At 42.5% G+C, this 18,458-nt stretch overlaps 1 protein-coding gene across 13 annotated transcripts in view; it reads left to right on the top strand.

Annotated features, from left to right (window-relative positions):
• The window catches only part of TPD52L2 (TPD52 like 2), a 51,650-nt gene that overhangs the window by 30,026 nt on the left and 3,166 nt on the right, over positions 1–18,458 (top strand). For 9 of the 13 annotated variants that reach the window (XM_075900983.2, XM_075900984.2, XM_075900982.2 and 6 more), the window contains 2 exons: positions 11,101–11,149; positions 11,459–14,632. In XM_075900983.2, the coding sequence (XP_075757098.1) occupies positions 11,101–11,149; positions 11,459–11,551 (142 nt within the window). In that variant the 3' untranslated portion in view covers positions 11,552–14,632. Of the gene's footprint in view, positions 1–8,349; positions 8,377–9,310; positions 9,353–11,100; positions 11,150–11,458; positions 14,633–18,458 lie in introns of those variants that run through there. The other 4 variants (XM_089769745.1, XM_089769747.1, XM_089769746.1 and 1 more) reach the window with 2 other exon arrangements.

Here is an 18,458-nt window from a genome sequence, read left to right as displayed (position 1 = left end):
GTTTCCAGAACATTTAAATACCTGATTCTCTTGTTCCGCAAACTGATAACATATTGTAGTCTTCCTCATACTGGGAAGAAGTACCTTATTGTTCCATTGCAGCTCATTCATCCTGTTTCAAGTAGTGGTATTGAAAAGATTTGAGAGCCTGTTCTGTTCTTCTGCAGGAAGATGGAACTCTATTTTAATGCCAGCATAAATCATGAGAAAATGGAGTCTAGCCCTTTGGCTCCATCACAGATGTAGAGACCTTCAAGTTGGAGACAACTGGACTTGTAATATTATGCAACAAAGATAATATGCATCTGTAATATTACAGGTCAGTCTGGGCACTGCTAACAGTTAAATCAAGGCTAATTGCACAAAACCCAGGCTACTTATAACCCAAGACTGGGGTCCTTCCCTGTAAGGCACCAAATAGTCACACAGAGCACTACAGCTGACACCTTAGCCAGCAAGAAACCTCACAAGCAAAGTCCCATAGACACCCTGGCATTCCCTGTGCCACAGTCAGACCGTAGGCAGGCGAGAGGTTATAAAATCCATTCTCACCATAGCCATACAGGATCTCTCAGTCCCAAAAGACTAGCCACAGTCCCAGGTAAATTTTTTCCTCGAATCTTACCCAATAGAGCATACTGTGCCAGTCCTTTAGAAACTAAAATCTAAAGGTTTATTAATAAAAGAAAGAAAAGGTTGAGAGTGAGATTGTTACATCTCTGCTAAGAGCTTGCATCAAGAATTTGGTCACTGATGTACGTAATGGATTCTCTAACAAACTGCCAACTTAAATCTCTGGTGTACATCCTATGTCAGAACAGGTCACCAAATCCTTGTGGGCCCTCTGTCCCCACCAATGTTGCTTCTGGAGCAGAGGGCAGGAGTGAAGACAATATGGAGGTGCCCTCATGGTACTTCTATAATCTTCCCACGCAGAGAGAGAATCCATTCCTTTTCTGGATGCTGGTGCGTCCCAAAACGGGCTGATCGCATAATCCATGAACCAGCTTCTACCCATTTTAGTCCAGGAACCATGTAGTCCGCAGGTGTGTCCTCCTCAGGCTAGGGGCCATTATGTGCGCCTCAGGTGTCAATTGGTGACACCCAAGAGCCATTATCCGTGCAGTATTGAGCAACTGCCCCTCCCAGCAAAGAACATGTAAAATATAAATACAAAGCCCATATTCGTAACTTTGCACACACAGATTGTGCAAGTATGTAAGTAGCTTAGACAGTGTCAGGGTTTGGGGCAAACACACACTAGTGGGTGCAACAATGATCTACCTACACTCATTAAAATCCAATAACATGAGAGCATCAGTTCTCTGCAGTATGAAAGTTAACATTCCTTGCTAATAAGCACAACTATCTAGCATAATGGGGAGTGGATGTTTGGAGAGGGTGGGGTCTAATAGGGGAAGTGACTCAGTCCATGTGTTCATTACTGATGTGGACTAGACCAGTGGCTTTCAAACTTTTGTGTTGATGATGCTTTTCTCACAGCACACTCCTGAACATGACACTCCCATATAAATTAAAAACACTTTTTAAAATATATTTAACACTGTATTATAAAAGGTGGAGGTTGACATTTTGTGACCCCCATGTAATAACCCTGCCAGCCACTTGGGTCATGATCCCCATTTGAGAACCCCAGGGCTAGACCTTGATTCCTTTTCATGTTCAGTGACTACAGAGATCTCTGATATTCATCTATGAGTCCACTAATTTGATGAAAGAGAACAGGAAGAATTTCTTAAAGCTCTAGAATCACTGTAGCTTTCCCCAAATTCTCATATCTTTAGATGCAAAAACTAATATTAAAGTACTGCATAGATTTTTAGACACTTGTGTTAGCTGCTGTACCAGCAAGGCTGCTACTGTCTCACTGTGCAGTGGAAGAGGTAGCTCCTTGGACAGCAGGAGATGGCTTCAATAATTGTGGGTAACACAAAACCAACTATACTTGAGCTGTTTTTCACTCTAGGGCATGGGGAATATATAACCTCATAAATATTTCCAGTGACTTGAAGTTGGTATAACCACTAAAATAATCTAGTAAGGAATTACAGCATTCCCATATATTCATGTGCAATCAATTCAGGATTTCACTAAACGCCATCTAGTGTTGGTTTGGCCTAGTTGTGAGGGCAGGAAGTGTAGCAGTCAGTAAAAGGCCTATGTCCAAGGGACACTAACAAAGTAATCTAGTTTCTTTTTGAAGTCTGTCAACTAAACTATGAGAATGTTGCAATTCACTTTCTTCTGACATTTTTTTCTAGCATTTCATTTGGCTTGGATAGCTAATTTAGTCAGTTTCTAGTTCTTACACTTTTGCGTTCATAGCTTTTCAAAGGGAAAGTTCTAAGTTAAAATAGTCTTCGCTGAACTAAGACAATTCCTAAGCAACTGAATTTGGCAATATCTGTAACTCAGATGTGTCAAAAGGAAGTGTGCAAATCTTGATAAGGTTTAGCCTTCACTTCGGGCTTAAGGCCAGGTAAGAACTAGGATTCAGATTGGTTTAAAAAAATCCTCTAGATTTTAGCTGTACTTTATGAAAAATTATCCTTTTGGCCTTGTATGTGTGCTTATTCTGATCTAGGTACTTATGTCACACCCATCAGTGTATGGTGCCAAACAGGGAAACCAAATCATAAGGGTAGATTTGAGTCAAGGGATCAAATGGAAATAATTCAAAGGCCTTCAGATGAACAATTGGAGTTTTGGATCATCTCTAAATATCATTATTGCCTGTGCTTGAGTATTAGTGGCCTTGATCTGGCAAGGCTGGCTACTAAACACAATCATATTTAGTCCAGAATCTTAATGTAAAATTAGTATCTACTAATTGTAGAGCATAAGCCTTTCCGGGGAGGAAGGAGGAAAAGAGCACAGGATGACTTCAGCCAGTGCTAATAAACTCCATTACATGAACATTAGTCCCAAGGGAGTTAAATGATGTGGGTTGTATAGCTTTAGAGCAGGGGTCTCCAAACTACGGCCCGGGGGCCGGATGCGGCCCGCGAGGCCCTCTCATCCGGCCCGTGGAGACCTTTTTGGATTCAAAGGCAGAAGAAGTGAGATTGTTTCAAAACCCATTTGAAGCAGATGTGGCCAGTTGCCCAGATGAACTGCAGCTGGAAGTCATTGAGTTGCAAGCAAATGACCTCCTTAAGGACAAGTTCAAAATAGGACTGGTGGGTTTTTACCAGTTTTTGCCCAAGGAAGACTTTCCTAATGTCAAAACTTTTGCATCAAGGTACCTTTCAATCTTTGGAACAACATACCTGTGTGAACAAACATTTTCAAGAATGAAATACGTGAAGAACAATTTGAGAACAAACTTGTCCGATGATAATCTCAGGTCACTGTTGATGTTAGGGACAACAAATCTAAAGCCAGAAATGTCTGCTATTTTGGCATCCAGGAAACAATTTCACCATTCACACTAATACAGGTGTTCATGTGTAGTGTATGAATGTGTTATTAAATAATAACTGAATAAAATAATATTAAATACATAATTAAAAACAACATCCATGTTTTGATTGTTTTTTATTTGGACCTCAAGTGTGTAGTCGGCCCCCGAACTGCTGTTTGATAGTTAATGCGGCCCTCGGGCTGAAAAGTTTGGAGACCCCTGCTTTAGAGGAAAAAAACCTTTGCAGACAGGTTCAGTGCAAAAGCATTGTGATAATCAAGGTGTCTGCACCAAGAACAGCAGAAACTCACTTACTCCATTCTGTGCCAGAACTGTTTTACATGGGCTGAACTTAATGGAGAGAGAAGATCTGTTTGAAGTTAATTAATGAGTTTACAGAAAAGAGATCCCATAAAATACAGTATTTAACTTTTCTCCAGAGTTGTTTGCAGGGCACCAACTCTTATCCTGGACTCTGTGTACTCTAATACCTAATTTATTAAAATAACTTTTTATAAAGAGCAGACTCTTTAAACATTGGGCAGTTTCTTCATCATAGTTCTCATTCTTCCCAGAGATTCTCCTTTTCCTATGTGGCTGGGAATACCCAGGTGGTAAGCATTTGATGTAATCACTGATCGCATAGTGCTGGATATTCCAAATAGACAGAGTTGCACACAGCATTCGTTCCTGGAATAGCAAATATTAGTGCACCTCTTCAGTAGCACCCAGCTTGTGTGAATTTGGCAGAGAATTAGTCTTGTTTCTAACCTTTCTAGTGTGCATTTGACTCATCTTTCCTAGTAACTGCCTCTGCATTTTTTACAAATCTTTTCTTTCTACTATTTATTTTAAGGCTATGGCAGACTGAAATAGGCACAATGTGGTTCCTTTTGCCAACGTCATAAGTGTATATTAAATGTGGGGTCTAGTCCTTTAGAATGCTATAACCAAACATCGCAGCTGTGACAAAGTGTGTGAATTCTGTCCCCTTTGAGCCCATTCACTTAACTGATTGGAGCATTTGTGCTACCACTAACCTGGCACAACTAAATCACACACATGCTCTTTGTTCGGCAATGTGAACTTGTTAGTTCTAGACTTAACTCTTTAACTTTAAATTTCTTAGAACAGTGGCAGTGTATCCACATCAAAATAGATAGGCTGTACAATATTAATTCATCAAGAAAAAAGTCTAGTAAAAGGTACACTGTAATTGTAATTGAATTGTCTACCTACACCTGTGTCATTAACGTTGTCAAAACACACTATGTTCATGCAATTAAGACTTGGAAGCCAAGGTGGGGAGTCTGTCTACAGCTTCTCTGTCTGTCAGAAATATATAACACAATTTAAAGCATTATTTAATAAATCCACAGCAAATCCTACTGAGTTATGGCCCTATAGTGGAAAACTAATGAAAGTAACCTTTGCTGCTTTCCCATGAAGATTTAATAACTCTTCTTCCAGTCTTCCTCTGTTCTGCGGGTAAACCTGGATTGCTGTTTGTACTTCGCTGCAGTTTTCATAGAAAAAATACAGTCCTAAGACTTTGCTCCAAAAATATCAACTGAATCTCTATTCAAAGTCTTCAATAGCAACATTCCTTCCAAATAGAACTGTAAATTGTTGGTAGCTGTGATGTGATCAGAGATTACAGTGAGCTTGGTTTCTTGCAGTGAATAATTTTCCTCTGAATGTGTGAGATGTTGCTTGCTTTCAATGACTGAATGCTAGTGTAACTCACACACCTTGTGTGGTTCACTGTCCCATGTAGTGATACTTAGGCTGCTTAGAGATAAAGAACAAAGGAACTCTGCAGCCTAAGATGAGAGCCAGCTGGCTTTACAGCTGGAGCTGGAGTGACTCCAATACTAAGCTCCAAAGATCCCAGGTTCAAATCTGCCCCGTTGTGGTTACACTAGCCTTCAATGTTGGTAATTAGAATGTTCATGTGTCTTTTTCTCTGCCCCTTCAGATGAGTACTTTCCTTCTAAAAAAGCAGCCATTTATCTTCCCATCTGCTGGAAGTATTGAGGTAACAGCAGGAGACACTGCAGGCTGTTTATCATCAGCCTTCGTTAGCTGCTAAAAAAAATGCTAGAAATGGTCAATGACAACATAAATATGCAGAATGTTTGGTCACAATTCCTTTGTAAAACATGTTCATATCATGATAGAACCACTACAGAATCAAAATAGCTTGGGAGACCTCTCCAGTATATCAATTACTTGCCATACTTTGCTGGATTGTCTCAAATCTAATAGCTTTATAATTCACCGTGTTCAGTACCTACGCTGTGGTTCTTGAAGATGTCTCTAAGAGACTAATGCTTCAAGTTACCTTGGTACATCTTCCCAGCCCCCTAATCTAGTCCATATGGTGACTAGCTTAATTAATGGGAGTGGGTGTTCTGCAAGTTTTCTGCAGCATTGCTGTTAAAGCTACGAGTGCCTTAACCAGTTTAGCTTTCTTTGTTTCTGCATTCTTCTGTGATGCAGGTCTGATGTATAAGCTTAGGGATTCTTACCTTAAAGTGTTTTACTGTAGTGTATGGTTCTAGTAAATGAAATCTTAGTGGAATGCCCTCTTCCTCATTAGAGAGGATAACTTTCAGAATGTATATTTTCTAATATACATTTCATTTCCATGTTTGAAGGGGTCTATGCCACTGTAGGTACTACTGCAAGCAAATTAATTATTAAATGTTATCTTGAGTTGATGCTGGCTGGCTGCAGAACAGCTTCTGAATGTGTGCAACCTGGAGACATTTTATCAAAGAAGGAAAAGGGCTACAAACAGCACCAGTGGATCTTCAGAAGTTCAGTTTCAGATGCTAAACCAGCTTGAGCCATGCTTGTGGTAATACATACAATGTTGGAAGTGGTGCATGAGTTTATGTATATTGTCCAAGTTAATTTTTACAGGAGCGAGTTGCAGAAACTCCCACTTTCAAACATGCAATAGACAATATTCTGGCTCCGGCTCTGGTTCGGGCTCCGTCTATTGAAGAGATGGCCTGAATATATGTTTGGAGTGAAGCCACAAAGCCTGACTAATTGAGTGTTTACACTAAACAAAGCTTCTTGTTCTTCTTGGCAAGCTTTATCTGAAGTATGTAGTAAGACTACTTAGTTTGCTACTGCACCACAGTGCTGCAAAGGTGATGTTCTGGCAGCTATATATTTAAATAAACTAAAATGGAAAAAGAACTGGGAGTAGCAACAGTAAGTTCATTTTACACCATCTCCATGTTCTCTTCCTGCCTTTGACTCTTTTGGCAACATGTAGCCATGGTAGAAGCTGTCACGGGCATAAGTGGGGTAGATTAGTCTTGGCAGGTGGGACTTGGCACCCAAGAATGGGTGGAGGACAGTTTGGGATTGTGGCATAAATGATTGGAGAGGTGAACAGTTCTTGTCATTGTGTGCCCACCAGCCATGTCTATGGACTCAAGAAGAAAACAGTGCCATGGCTTTCATTTGTTTCCTGGAAGGAGTGTTCACAACAGCCAGGCTAGAAACATTTATCTTAAATGAATTAGGGTGTGGCCACTGTAAGGGAAAGAAGTGAGTATTGCACTGTTTGCTAATAGGGATGTTAGTGTATGACATTCGATAGTCCCCGGAGGTGAGGCCGGCAGCCAGTGCACTGCTGGCCTACTTCCGGGGAGCCCCTAGCCACTTTGTGCTGCTGCCTCTGATACTGGCTCCCTGCGCGGACTGGCTCCCGCCTGCCGCCCAGTATTGCTGCCTCTGATGCAGGGGCAGCAGCAGCCCCATCCGCAGGGGGAACAAGCTCCCCACAAACAGAAGCTGCGTTGGCATCCACGGAGCAGCCTCGGTCCATGGTGAGCCTGAGCCTGCTGCAGACAGAGGCTGCTCCGTGGCAGCCTCTCATGCCCCCTCCCTGCCTCAGAGGCAGCAGGGGGCGGGGGGAACAAGTGGTATTGTGGGAGCAGATACACATGGGGAGCTGGCTCCCCGTGTAGACTGGTTCCCGGCTGCTCCGCCTCACACTCTGTGCTGCTGCGGCCTCTCTATTAGAGACAGTAGAGCAGAGATGGAGGGGCGGGCGGCTCCACGGACATCAGCTCCTGCCACTCCCACCATCCCCCACAGCCTCTGATACAGAGGCAGCAAGGGGGGGAGGGTTAATGTATTTGACAGGATTAACCAATAAACCCAGGTTTATCGGTTAATCGTGTAAGCAACTGCACATTGACATCCCTATTTGCTAACCCTAGGTAAAATCCTAGTGTGAACAACATATGGGTTGAAACCTCTTTTTCTAATGGCATGTCTACACTGCCTGCTGGATTGCTGGACAGCGATCGATCCAGTGGAGGTTGCTTTATTGCATCTAGTATAGACCTGATAAATCAACCGTCGAGTGCTGTCCCATTGACTCCAGTACTCCACCAGAACAAGGAGCATATGTGGAGTCGATGGGAGAGCGTCAGCCATCAGCTCACTGCAGTGAAGACACCAGAGTAAGTAGATCTAAGTGTCTCAAATTCAGCTACTTTATTCACATGGCTGAAGTTGCATAACTTCGATTGATGGCCTGTGGTGGTGTAGACCAAGCCTAATGAAGACATGGCTCGAGTGTGTGAACCCAGCTTTGCAGCAGGAATTACATTCAGTAGTGCTGGAATGTGGTGTCTAACTTCTTACTGCAGGTAACTGCCATTATTGAGCTTTGTAAAACTTCATAAGATCGTAGGGTAAGAGCTCTATCTTGGGCAACTTTCTTAATTCCTCTTGAGGCATATTTCATTCTATGTAGGTGGGCTCGCTGTCACGGCATTTGCGTGCAAGACTTAAGGGCAGCTGTGTGGGTCAGTCAGTTTGACATTGGGGGCTCAACTAACATTTCACCTTTCTCTCCTGCTGCTGCTGCTGCTGCTGCTGGGTGCTTCCAGGGCTCATCCCTTTTCGCATTCCTTTAGGTAAGACACTTGGCAAGGATGCTAACAGAGGAGATTTACTTTTTTATGCTACTCTGGTCAGGGAACACTGCAGAGCTGACTATTTAGAGCCTATCTGCACTGCTAATACAGATTACTTAAGGAACTTTGTTGCAACAGGTGCCTCTTGTCTAGCTTAACAATGTGACTGCAGTTTAGTAGGGAGGGTTGAGTTTTAATCGCAGTGCTATAATTGATTCCCTAGCTTGGTCATATTTGTATTGTAAATGGGGCTGTAGACAACAGCTTCTTTAGTAAGAGGCTGACAGTTCAGTGGTTGGCTGACTGCTCAGAATGGTTCCATACTCATGCTCTCTGCATGCTTCTTTCGCCTCTCCTTGTTACTAAATTCTGGGAATATTCTGCCTCTTACTTTTACTAGGGTTTAATTTTAACTTGGTACAAGAAAGCAAGTCATGGACCCTATCAGCTCATTTTGTGGTGCCAATGCATCACTTCTTCTCTCTGAAATAAAAATAATCTAGTCCTTGATTTTGGGACAGATGCTTTGTCTTGATACTCTTGGACCTAATATGGTGCTTAAAAAGCTTTTTCTAAATTAAGCTACTTTCTGTGGGAGGTTTGGCTCCTTGTACTGACAGAAGCAAATCTGTCAGTAGTTGAAGCACAAAGCCTCTAAACAGCATTCATGTTGTCCATATCTTCCTTTCTTCTGGTAAATATTCAGGCTAACTATCCTATGATTATTCTCGTTTGGGCTGCACAGTGTATCGAAGGGTGAGGGAAGAAGAGGATTTTGTGGCTTACTTCTATTGCCTCAGCTATTTGCAGCAGCCTTAAGGTTGTTGGGTACAGTAAGTGTTTGGGAATTATGCAAGACCTAACCACACGTGCTGCCAGCGTCTGTTTTGAATTGTCTAACTCTTCCTTCTCCATTTTTAATGCTTCCAAGTAGCAGTTATTCCATTCGCCATTCGATAAGTATGCCGGCTATGAGGTAATGTAGCAAACGTCTCTGTAAAAGTGGGATGGGTGGGAGATGTAGTTAATTCCAACCCACTTCTAGGGACTTTACATTCAGCTTCCATTTTGTGTATTGTGTATCTGTTTCCTTCAGTTGACCGCTGATGTGCATTGGGGAGTAATTTCTCCTACAGAAACACTAGTTCAGGGCTTTGAAGCCTGCTGCATAGGTTTGCAAGTTTGTTAGGCTGTCTTCTAATGAGGACTCAAGCGAAGTGTTGTAACCCTGCCAAAACTCAGATTGTAATTGTGTGGCTCTCAAGGGTCCCTAAAGAGAATTCAGATACTTTTTGTAAGAATTGTATTACAGTTGTAACGAGTAGTATAGATGACCTCCTGCTGTATCCCTGGTTTACAAGCTAATGGTCCATCAGGCCCTGACTGTTTCCTTCTGGGGGGATTCTGTGCCAAAAAAGCTCAAAATTCTGCATATTTTATTTGGCAAATAATGCAATATTATCTTATCAGATTCAGTTTTTTTGGTAATTTATTTAAAGCACAATACAAAAATCATGTGTTTAGGAAATGCTCAATAGTTAAAGTTAAGTTACAAACTCTTGGTAACCTACTGCCCTGCATTCCAGTTACAATGCTGCATTTTCATTTAAATCACTAAACAGTGCAAAAAAAAGTGTCTTTTTAAATTTCTCAGACTTTCACACATGAAAGTTGTACAGTTTTGCTTATCATTGTCCTGGACCTAGCTAGGTACTTTAGGAAGTGCTTGGTTCTGATTGTGCTAACATTTTATTGACTGCTTGATAAATGTTTTCTTTTCCCTCGAGTCTTTTTTCATGAATAAGTAAAATAAAACTTGAGCTATAATCTCACCCAATTGTGCCACTTTGGCACAGGACAAAAGTGAGAGAGCACATGGATTTTCCTAGTTGAGGATTCCTTTACTGTCATTTATAATGCTCCTTTGCATCACTCTGACAATGTAGGAGCTTTATAACTTTTACAGGTTTTATGCTCCTGGGGGAATTGACAGAGAATAGAAACAGTCATAATGTTACTAAACAGGCAGGCAGCTATATTTCTGCCTTGGGACAATAGCCTGCCTTGTGCATAATAAAAAGTCCTACCCTTCCATGCCAGCAAGTTGCAGTAGCAAACAAGAGGCTGTCAGTCAGTCAGTCTCTCTCACTTGCTGGCATGCATGTACACCCCTCTTGTTCCACCCTGTGATCACTCCCCCTTCCCTCCCAAGCCCTTATTTCCATTGCTGAGGCTGTTCCAGGGGGAAGAGATGCATGTTCACCTGCAGCCTTCCCTCCTCCCCCCTCCTGTGCAGGGATTACAAATACGTGGGCCGTAAGGGGCACAGAAATCTGTCAGGAGTAACGTTGCCTTAGAACAATGTCTTTCCTGTATAGTAAAATCACAGTAGTGTAGGGCTTGGAAGAGACCTTGAGAGGTTACCGTCCCTCCCGCTGTGCTAAGACAGGACCAGGTATTGCTGAATGGTGTGGTATAAATAGCAGCCTTCCATGCTGTATGGCACCTGTCTAATATGCAGTCAGATGTGGAATCCCAACTTGCAGGGAAATGGTGAGCTGAGTGATAACTGACTTGGGTGCGGTGTGGGTGGTGGTGCTGCTCTTGCATTTTGAATGGCTAAGGAACTTTCACAGGCTTGATAATCTCCACCTGTTCAAACTAAAAACCGGTTGTTCTAGCAGCTTACCTTTATGATTTTTATCTTGCCTTTTTTCCTTCCAGGAACTCTGCAACCTTCAAGTCATTTGAAGACCGAGTTGGGACCATAAAGGTAACACCCTCTTGTTGCTAAATTCCTACTTATATGCATGTTAAACAAATTTCCATGCAAGAGAGTCTGTGAAACTCACTTGAAACTGTCTAAGGTGCTTACAGAGAGCCTTAGGGGTAAATAGCACTTCAGAATCCCTGTTCTTGGTGTGTAGTCTCTAAAGACTAATAACTGGTAATAGCCTGGGCAGAGGGAAAATAACTTTACTTTGTCAGTATACCCTTTGGAGAAATAGTAACTGTTTGCACTAAGGATGCAAGATCAGTGTTGTTCTCTTATCACCTTTAACGACTTATCTTCCTTTTGCAGTCCAAAGTGGTGGGCAGCAGGGAGAACAGCACTGACCTCCAGTCCCCGGCAGGCTCTGGTGACAACCCCCCCCAGGACAACGCTCCTTTCTAACCCCACGGTGTAGCTTTTTGCACGGCTGTGCACAACTGCTGGAGCCCCCCTAGTTCTTCACAACAGTAACAGCGTGCAAAGGAAGGGGGGCAGTTCCCATTCTGAAGAGAAGTCTCCATACATCCACACATAGACATTGCTGCTGGAGTCAAGTAAAATAAAAACAACATTTTGTACACAAATATTTTACACTAAAGTTTGTAGATGAAATGTATCACTGTGCTGTCCTTTTGGGAGAGCAGGCAAAAAGGAGTTTACTCAGCCTTTTTGGGTGCCAAAAGTATGCATTTCTCACTCAGTGATAAGCTGTTTGAGTAGGCAAGATTTTTTTTTTTCTTTAGGCAGGGTGGGAAGACCTATTATGGAAGAAGCCTGGGAAATACCAATCTTCAGTTTTCAGCAACTACCCTCTGTTCTTAATTATTTACGAAGAGAAGTAGTTGGTCATCTCTTCCCAGTCTCCCATCATTGCTCTCTTCCACTACCACAGAAGTGCAGAGCCAAAGAGGCGTTGAAAACCTCTCATTAATATGGGAATGGGGTAAACAGTCAATTTTTTTCTGGGCTCCCAAAAAGGAAACTATAGCAGCTGCCTAGTTGTTACACTAATGCTCTAGCTTTAAGAGAACTAAAATCTTTATTTTTTAATGCAATGAACTTCAAAAATAAAAGCTACATGAGAGCTTTAGCATCATATAGGGAAGTTGATACCTTGGATTCTGAAGCTGAATTGCAAGCCTTACATCACCTCTGCTTTACTTGTTTATAATCTTTTTATATAGAAAGAAATGTGAGGGTTACAAATCTGGGATTGACGCACCGGAGTTTTGCATCATACAATAGTAGCAGCATGCCTGTGTGCCAGTTGTTGTTTCATTTCAATGGTGCACTCTGTTGCCTGTGTATAAAACTTGCTTCTCTGTTCTTGAGTGTATGCCTTTGTCCTTTAAGGAAGAAGTTCTGAAGGCAGCTAGCAGCGTGGCCAGGATAGAAAAGAACAAAACTGTGTGTCAAGCAATGTGGGCACTGTACTGGAGAATCTTGTCTCTACACTGCCACTGTGCAGGTGGTTCAGTTTGGAGGGTCCTAAATCTACATTCTCCTGGCTAATATCTCCACCCTTAAATCTTTGTTTACAGTACTTGCAGAGAATCCTGGAGTCTAAATTATTCCTCAAGTGTCTGGATGTTATGCTAGTCTCCTGTCCAACCCTATCACTCAGGGGCCATAGAATGAAAGGTTACCCTATGGTGGCCCGATCTTATTCTAGGCAAAGGTGCCTCCACATAAAAACCTAGAGTGAGCAATTCTGTGCCTTAGAGGCTAAGTGGGACTTACTCAGGTCTTCAGGTTTCCTCACATGCATATCAAAATAGTTTCTGTAGTTTGAGTCCCTCGGGGGTGGCAATTTTTTTGCCCTTCTCTAGAGAAGCAAGTTTTGACATTTGAATCTGCTGATCATAAACCTCAATGCCCACTCTTGTTCCCCCATTTTTCAGGTATGTGTGTGGGGGGTGAATATAATGAAAAGTTAGAAGGAAGATGTAGGATATAGGTGGAGTGTAGAGTGTCACTTACCAAGTTTTGTTTGTGGCTGAAATTCCCCTCAGTAAAGGGAAAACAGTGTCAGTTAAATGGGGGACTGCTGGCGCTTAGATATTGAACTGTTTCTCTCTGCAGGTGAATATTGGGGAAATTTGTCAATAAAGCTTTCCTTTGGGAAACAAATTGAAGTTTTGGTCCTGCATTTATACTTCAATAACTTAGAGATTTGAATGAGTAAGTGCAAAGACTATGGCAAGGGCAATAGTAATTATGGAAGGGAGATCTCAGCTGGTGACTTCTATGTAATGTTTGTCATTCTGTCCACTGGGAACTGCTGTATGTGCTATATATACTTCAGCTGATAAACTGGCACCTCTTATCTTACACTTCACTACAGCAGCAACTAGCGAGCATCAGTTGACACGCACAGTATGTTTCCATGAACTTTTTACACAACTAATTGAAGGAGGGGATAGGGGAAATTGCATGCAGTTTAAAATTAGGGGAGCTGGCCCCTGTCAAGTGGAGAGACTGGAACCAAAAGGACCTTGATATGTAGGAGTTGTTAATCGACTATGCTATTACATTCCTATTGCATAATGCAATTAACTGATTCACCGATAAGCATTTCCTCCACCCCCTACTTGCCAGTACATTTTTTTAGAAGGCTGGCCAGCAGTCCAGTCCTGGCTTGAAAGCGGTTTGGGACCTACCCCTGCTGCGGCTCTGCATTTAAAGTGTATTAGGAGCCAGGTGGGCAGGCAGCCCGGCTCACTTCCAGCTCATGCCAGGTCCGGGAGCTCCGACCCCCCTACACAGGGGCTGCTGCCACCCCACACTGTTGCCTCCTTATCAGAGGTAGCAGCACAGGGCGACCGGCAACTAGTCTGTGGGGTGTGGGGGAGTTGGTTTTTAAACTGGCTTCCCTCGTGGACCAGCTCCCGCCTGGCATCCTAAACTGCTGCATCTGATAGAGGCAGCAACATGGAGTGGTAGGGGTCTCCTCAGGAGTGAGGCTGGAGCACACTGGCCTACAGAATAGTCGACTGATAAGAATTCTTGAGGTTACTCAACTATTCAGTTAACTGATATTTAACATCCATACTATGCAATGAATGAGCTGGAATGAGTGGACTTCATGGTATCATCAGAGGCAGAGCAGAACATACTTTCTAGTACAACTCCTTTGGGAAGCCTTGAGCCTAGTTTTAGGAAGGGAAAAGGTGCAGGATCATTGAAGGATGCTCATGTCCCATTAAAAAGAACATATATAAAAAAAATGATCAATGACAGTCTACCTTTTCCAACTAGTGTACTCCTTTCAGCAACTGAGTTCTTGCATACCCACCTGTTTCACCTCACTTGAAAAGTACTTGTTTTTAAAAAGCCTGTATAAAAGTACAGACATGTCATAGCACATTTACTGAAATATTGCTTTCTCATTTTATCCTAGAATTATAAAATCGATTGGAATGTAACTATTTGCATTTCAGTATATATGACAGTATAAAGACATTGTATGACATTTTAAATGTGTACTGACTTTGCTAGTGCTTCTTATGTAGCTGGTTGTAAAACAAGGCAAACTCTGAGATGAGTTGATTTATCCCCTGGAAGACCTCTGCATACCCTTGGCTGACAGCCACAGCTATATGTGATGCTGGCAACTGGTTAAACAACCGTAGGCCAAAAAATGACTCTCGGGGAATGAGCCCCTGACTAGTTCTTCAGAAAGGTCAGATCACCCTCATCCCCTCAGATACTGTTTTCATTTATATTTGGCCATTTCTTCATTCCCTGTGGGCAGGGCTGTCCTGGCCACACAGGCAAACTAGGTGGGTTGCCTTAGGTTCTAGGCTTTAAGAAGAGCCAAATTAGACAAGTGATTTTTTTTTTTTTTTTAAATATTAATACTAGAAGATTTACCTGGCATTGCTTGGGCTGGTATTGTTGGGAGGTACAGGAGTTGGGGCAGGGGATTGGGAGGCATGTTGGGGACTTAGGGCAGGGCCTGTGCTGCCTAGCCAGCAGCTGCTTCCTGGGACCAATTTAATTTAACATAAATAGAATTGTTCTCTATTTCGATAACTTAGTTGAAACAGGTGTTTAACATTTTTCAGAAAATTAACACCATGACAGATAAAAAGAAAACTGGAGCTCGGTATGAATGAGGTGGGGGGCCATACCAAAGTCATAGTTCGCCTGCAGTGCCAAAATCCCTTGGGCCAGCCCTGCCTTTGGGAATAATTTAGAACAGGGGATGGCTTTTTTAAAAAAACCTTCTCTTCCTGGTCTCACCACTGAAATGAGCTGGAGTTTCCAAACATAATCTCCTGCACATCCAACTGCCTAAAAACCCCCCATTCAATTCTTAAACAGCTAGGTCTTCAATGAAAGCATGACATGTAAGTGGGCTTCTAAGGCTATGGAACTGTCATTGCACAAGAAGTGTCAGTTCTTGCCACTGATTCATCATTGCTGTCCTTATCATTGATCTGCTTGAATTGGGGATTTCTCGCATACAACATTCTGTTAAAAATGTATGTTAAAGATTAATAGAACTTGATCTTAAGCTTCCTTCCAATAACTCCTCCTCCACTTTATTTTGGGCTTCTGTTAGGGTAGATATTTGATCTTTGGCAGCAGCAGCAGCAACAATTCTGGAAGGTCTTCAAGCCTGAGAAACTTGGAATATAGAAAAGCCGCGGCTGAAACGCTTAAATTTTTAACATGATAATCTTGGAAACTAGCTTCTTGGGAGCCATGTTGACAGTTATGTATGACTGTAGCGGTGCAAGGAAAGGAGAAATTCTGAGTATGGGGTTAGTTTGGGGCTCCTTTTGGATAAGGATGAATGTGGAGCAGACATGTTTCAGGGAAAGACAGCAGAGCTCTGTGTCCTCGTAAGGAAATATTTTCCCCTTTCAGAGGGATGCCATGGAGACTTCTGTTTGCTGGCCACAGAAGCTGTTTGCTTGTTTATTTGTGCTGTCTGATTTCCAAACATGAGGCCATGTCCTATCATTAATGCAGACATGCAACATTGTTGAAAGCACCAGATGCTAAAGCATTTTTGAGGTGTAGAAAAGGTGCGTGGGTGGAGGGAAATCCAGAGCACCAGCTCAGTTTTCAGTTTATTTAAGCTGGGACATAACCAGCTACACATAGGTGAAAGAGTAAGGGTATGTCTACACTTCCCATTAACAAGTTTTATCAAGGTGCTTAAACCTCCCCTCCCTCCCAGGAATGACAACGTTTTGCTCGGGCAAGTGCAAGTGTGAATGGGGTTAGAGATGGCACAACAAAGTCATAGTTCATCTAGAGTGCCAAAAACTCTTGGCTGGCCCTGCCTTTGAGAACACTTTACGATAGGGGATGGCTTTTTAAAAAAAAAAAAAACCCTTCTTTTCCTGTTCTCACCCCTGAAATGAGCGAGAGTTACCAAACAACCTACTGAACACCCAACTGCCTAAGAAACCTTTTCACCTGCTTTGTCGGCAGGAGCGCTCTCCTCCCCAGAAAGTGAAACCTGCTCGTTGGAGGGTGGAAGTATTTTGTTGGCAAAAGTGCCAACAAACAGAATTTACGTATGCTGACTTTTGTTGCTAAAAGCTGCAAAGTGTAGACATCCCCTAAGGAAATCAGCCCTCTGAGTTGTCAGATATGGTTATGAATTGCTCAGGGTGGAATTAACATGCTGGATTTTGGATTTCATCCTCTCTCTCTGTTACTACAGTTTGTATTTGATCTTGTGGCCTGTTGCTACATGATGCAGTGCACCGCCTTTCTCCCAGGGCTAAGCACAACTTTTCCCACTGATTTTTTTAGGTCTTTTTGAATTGGTAATTTGAGAATCTCATGCACTTCCTTGCATTCTGGATGCTACAGTAGAAAGAGCCTCTTTGTTGCAGTGAGCGCACGGTCTTACTCCTCTCTCTTCACCTGATCCCGTTAGAGGAGGGCGACTGCTCTCCTCAGTGAACAGGACTTGGTCTATTGTCTCAAGTTCTCCCTGTTACCACCTAGCCATGAGCTATCAAAATACCTTTCTCATCCAAGGCCAGACAGGGAATGTGTCAGTCCCTGGTACATCTCCTTGCTGGCTGAGCAATAAGGCAAGAATGTTTGCTTGTCTGAAGCTGTTCACTCAAGAATTACAGTTGAAGATATTTTATGTCAGGGCACGTCTACACAGCAGGGCAAAAGTCGAATTAAGCTAGCAACTTGAGCTGCGTCAATTGTGTAGCAGAAGTCGTAATAGCTTAATTCATCTTATGGCGCTGTCTACACAGCAGGAAGCCGAAGGAAGAACATTCTTCCTTCGACTTCCCTTACTCCTTGTGAAATGAGGGATACAGGAGTCGGAGTAAGAAGTCTTCCAGCTTGCCATTATTTCGAAATAAAGGCTTGCTGTGTCGACGTGCTTTTTGTTATTTTGGAATAACATCAGTTATTCCTAAATAACGTTGCTGTGTAGATACGCCCCGAGTGCGAGGGCAAGGTTGCAAGCAAAGTCCAAATCCCCAGAGACAGTTGCTGCAGTTGCTGTCACGGATGGGAGAAGAGATTTGCGTTTGTACAATACCTCCATCAAAGGATCTAAAAGTGCTTTACAAACACTGATAAACCATCTGACTACATCTGTGTCATTTGAAAACTGTTGTCCTTTTGCAGAAGAGGAAATAGGACTGAAGGGCTACATTTAAAGGTAATTCCCTTTAGATTTCAATATGAGACTCCCATATGAGTTATGCACTTAATTCCCTTTAAAGCTCTAGCTCCGAGAGGGTAAGTGTTCTTCTCGAAGTCACACACATAGGTCTTGTTACCATTACAGGACTACCTGCATCTTGCCCTCTTTCTGGTCTGCATGCAGCCCTCTCAGTCAATTGGCAGGCCTCTTGTCTAACTTCCACGGAGTGGAAATCTGCAATTCTGCTTCCAGAACAGGCCCTCAGCTACCACACCCAGTGTGCTAACTTTGTTTTCCTAGTAGGTCTGACTGGGTGTGGTATCTGTAGTTCTTCCTTGTGCCAGTTTGTAACCAAAGGCATTGATGCAGTGACAAAATAAGTCTCAGAGGCTCAACAGTGTTAGTCTGTAACTGTAAAAAAACACTCAGTCCTGTGGCACATTAGAGACTGACTAAAGTATTTGGTCAGGAGCTTTTGTGGGTAAAACCCAATTCATCAGATGAAATCATCTGATGAATTGGGTTTTATCCATGAAAACTCCTGACCAAATACTTTAGTTAGTCTCTTAAGGTGCCACAGGACTGAGTGTTGTTTTTACAGGAACAAAATAGACGACTTAAAACCCAAATACTGTTTTAATATGAGGAACAAAGCATGTAAAGAAAGAT

This window comes from Pelodiscus sinensis, chromosome 17 (assembly GCF_052426305.1).
Source record: "Pelodiscus sinensis isolate ZL-2025 chromosome 17, ASM5242630v1, whole genome shotgun sequence".
In the NCBI taxonomy this organism is placed as follows: Eukaryota; Metazoa; Chordata; order Testudines; family Trionychidae; genus Pelodiscus; species Pelodiscus sinensis.
Note: the sequence above shows the minus strand (reverse complement) of the source record. Positions and strands in the feature narration are given on the sequence as shown.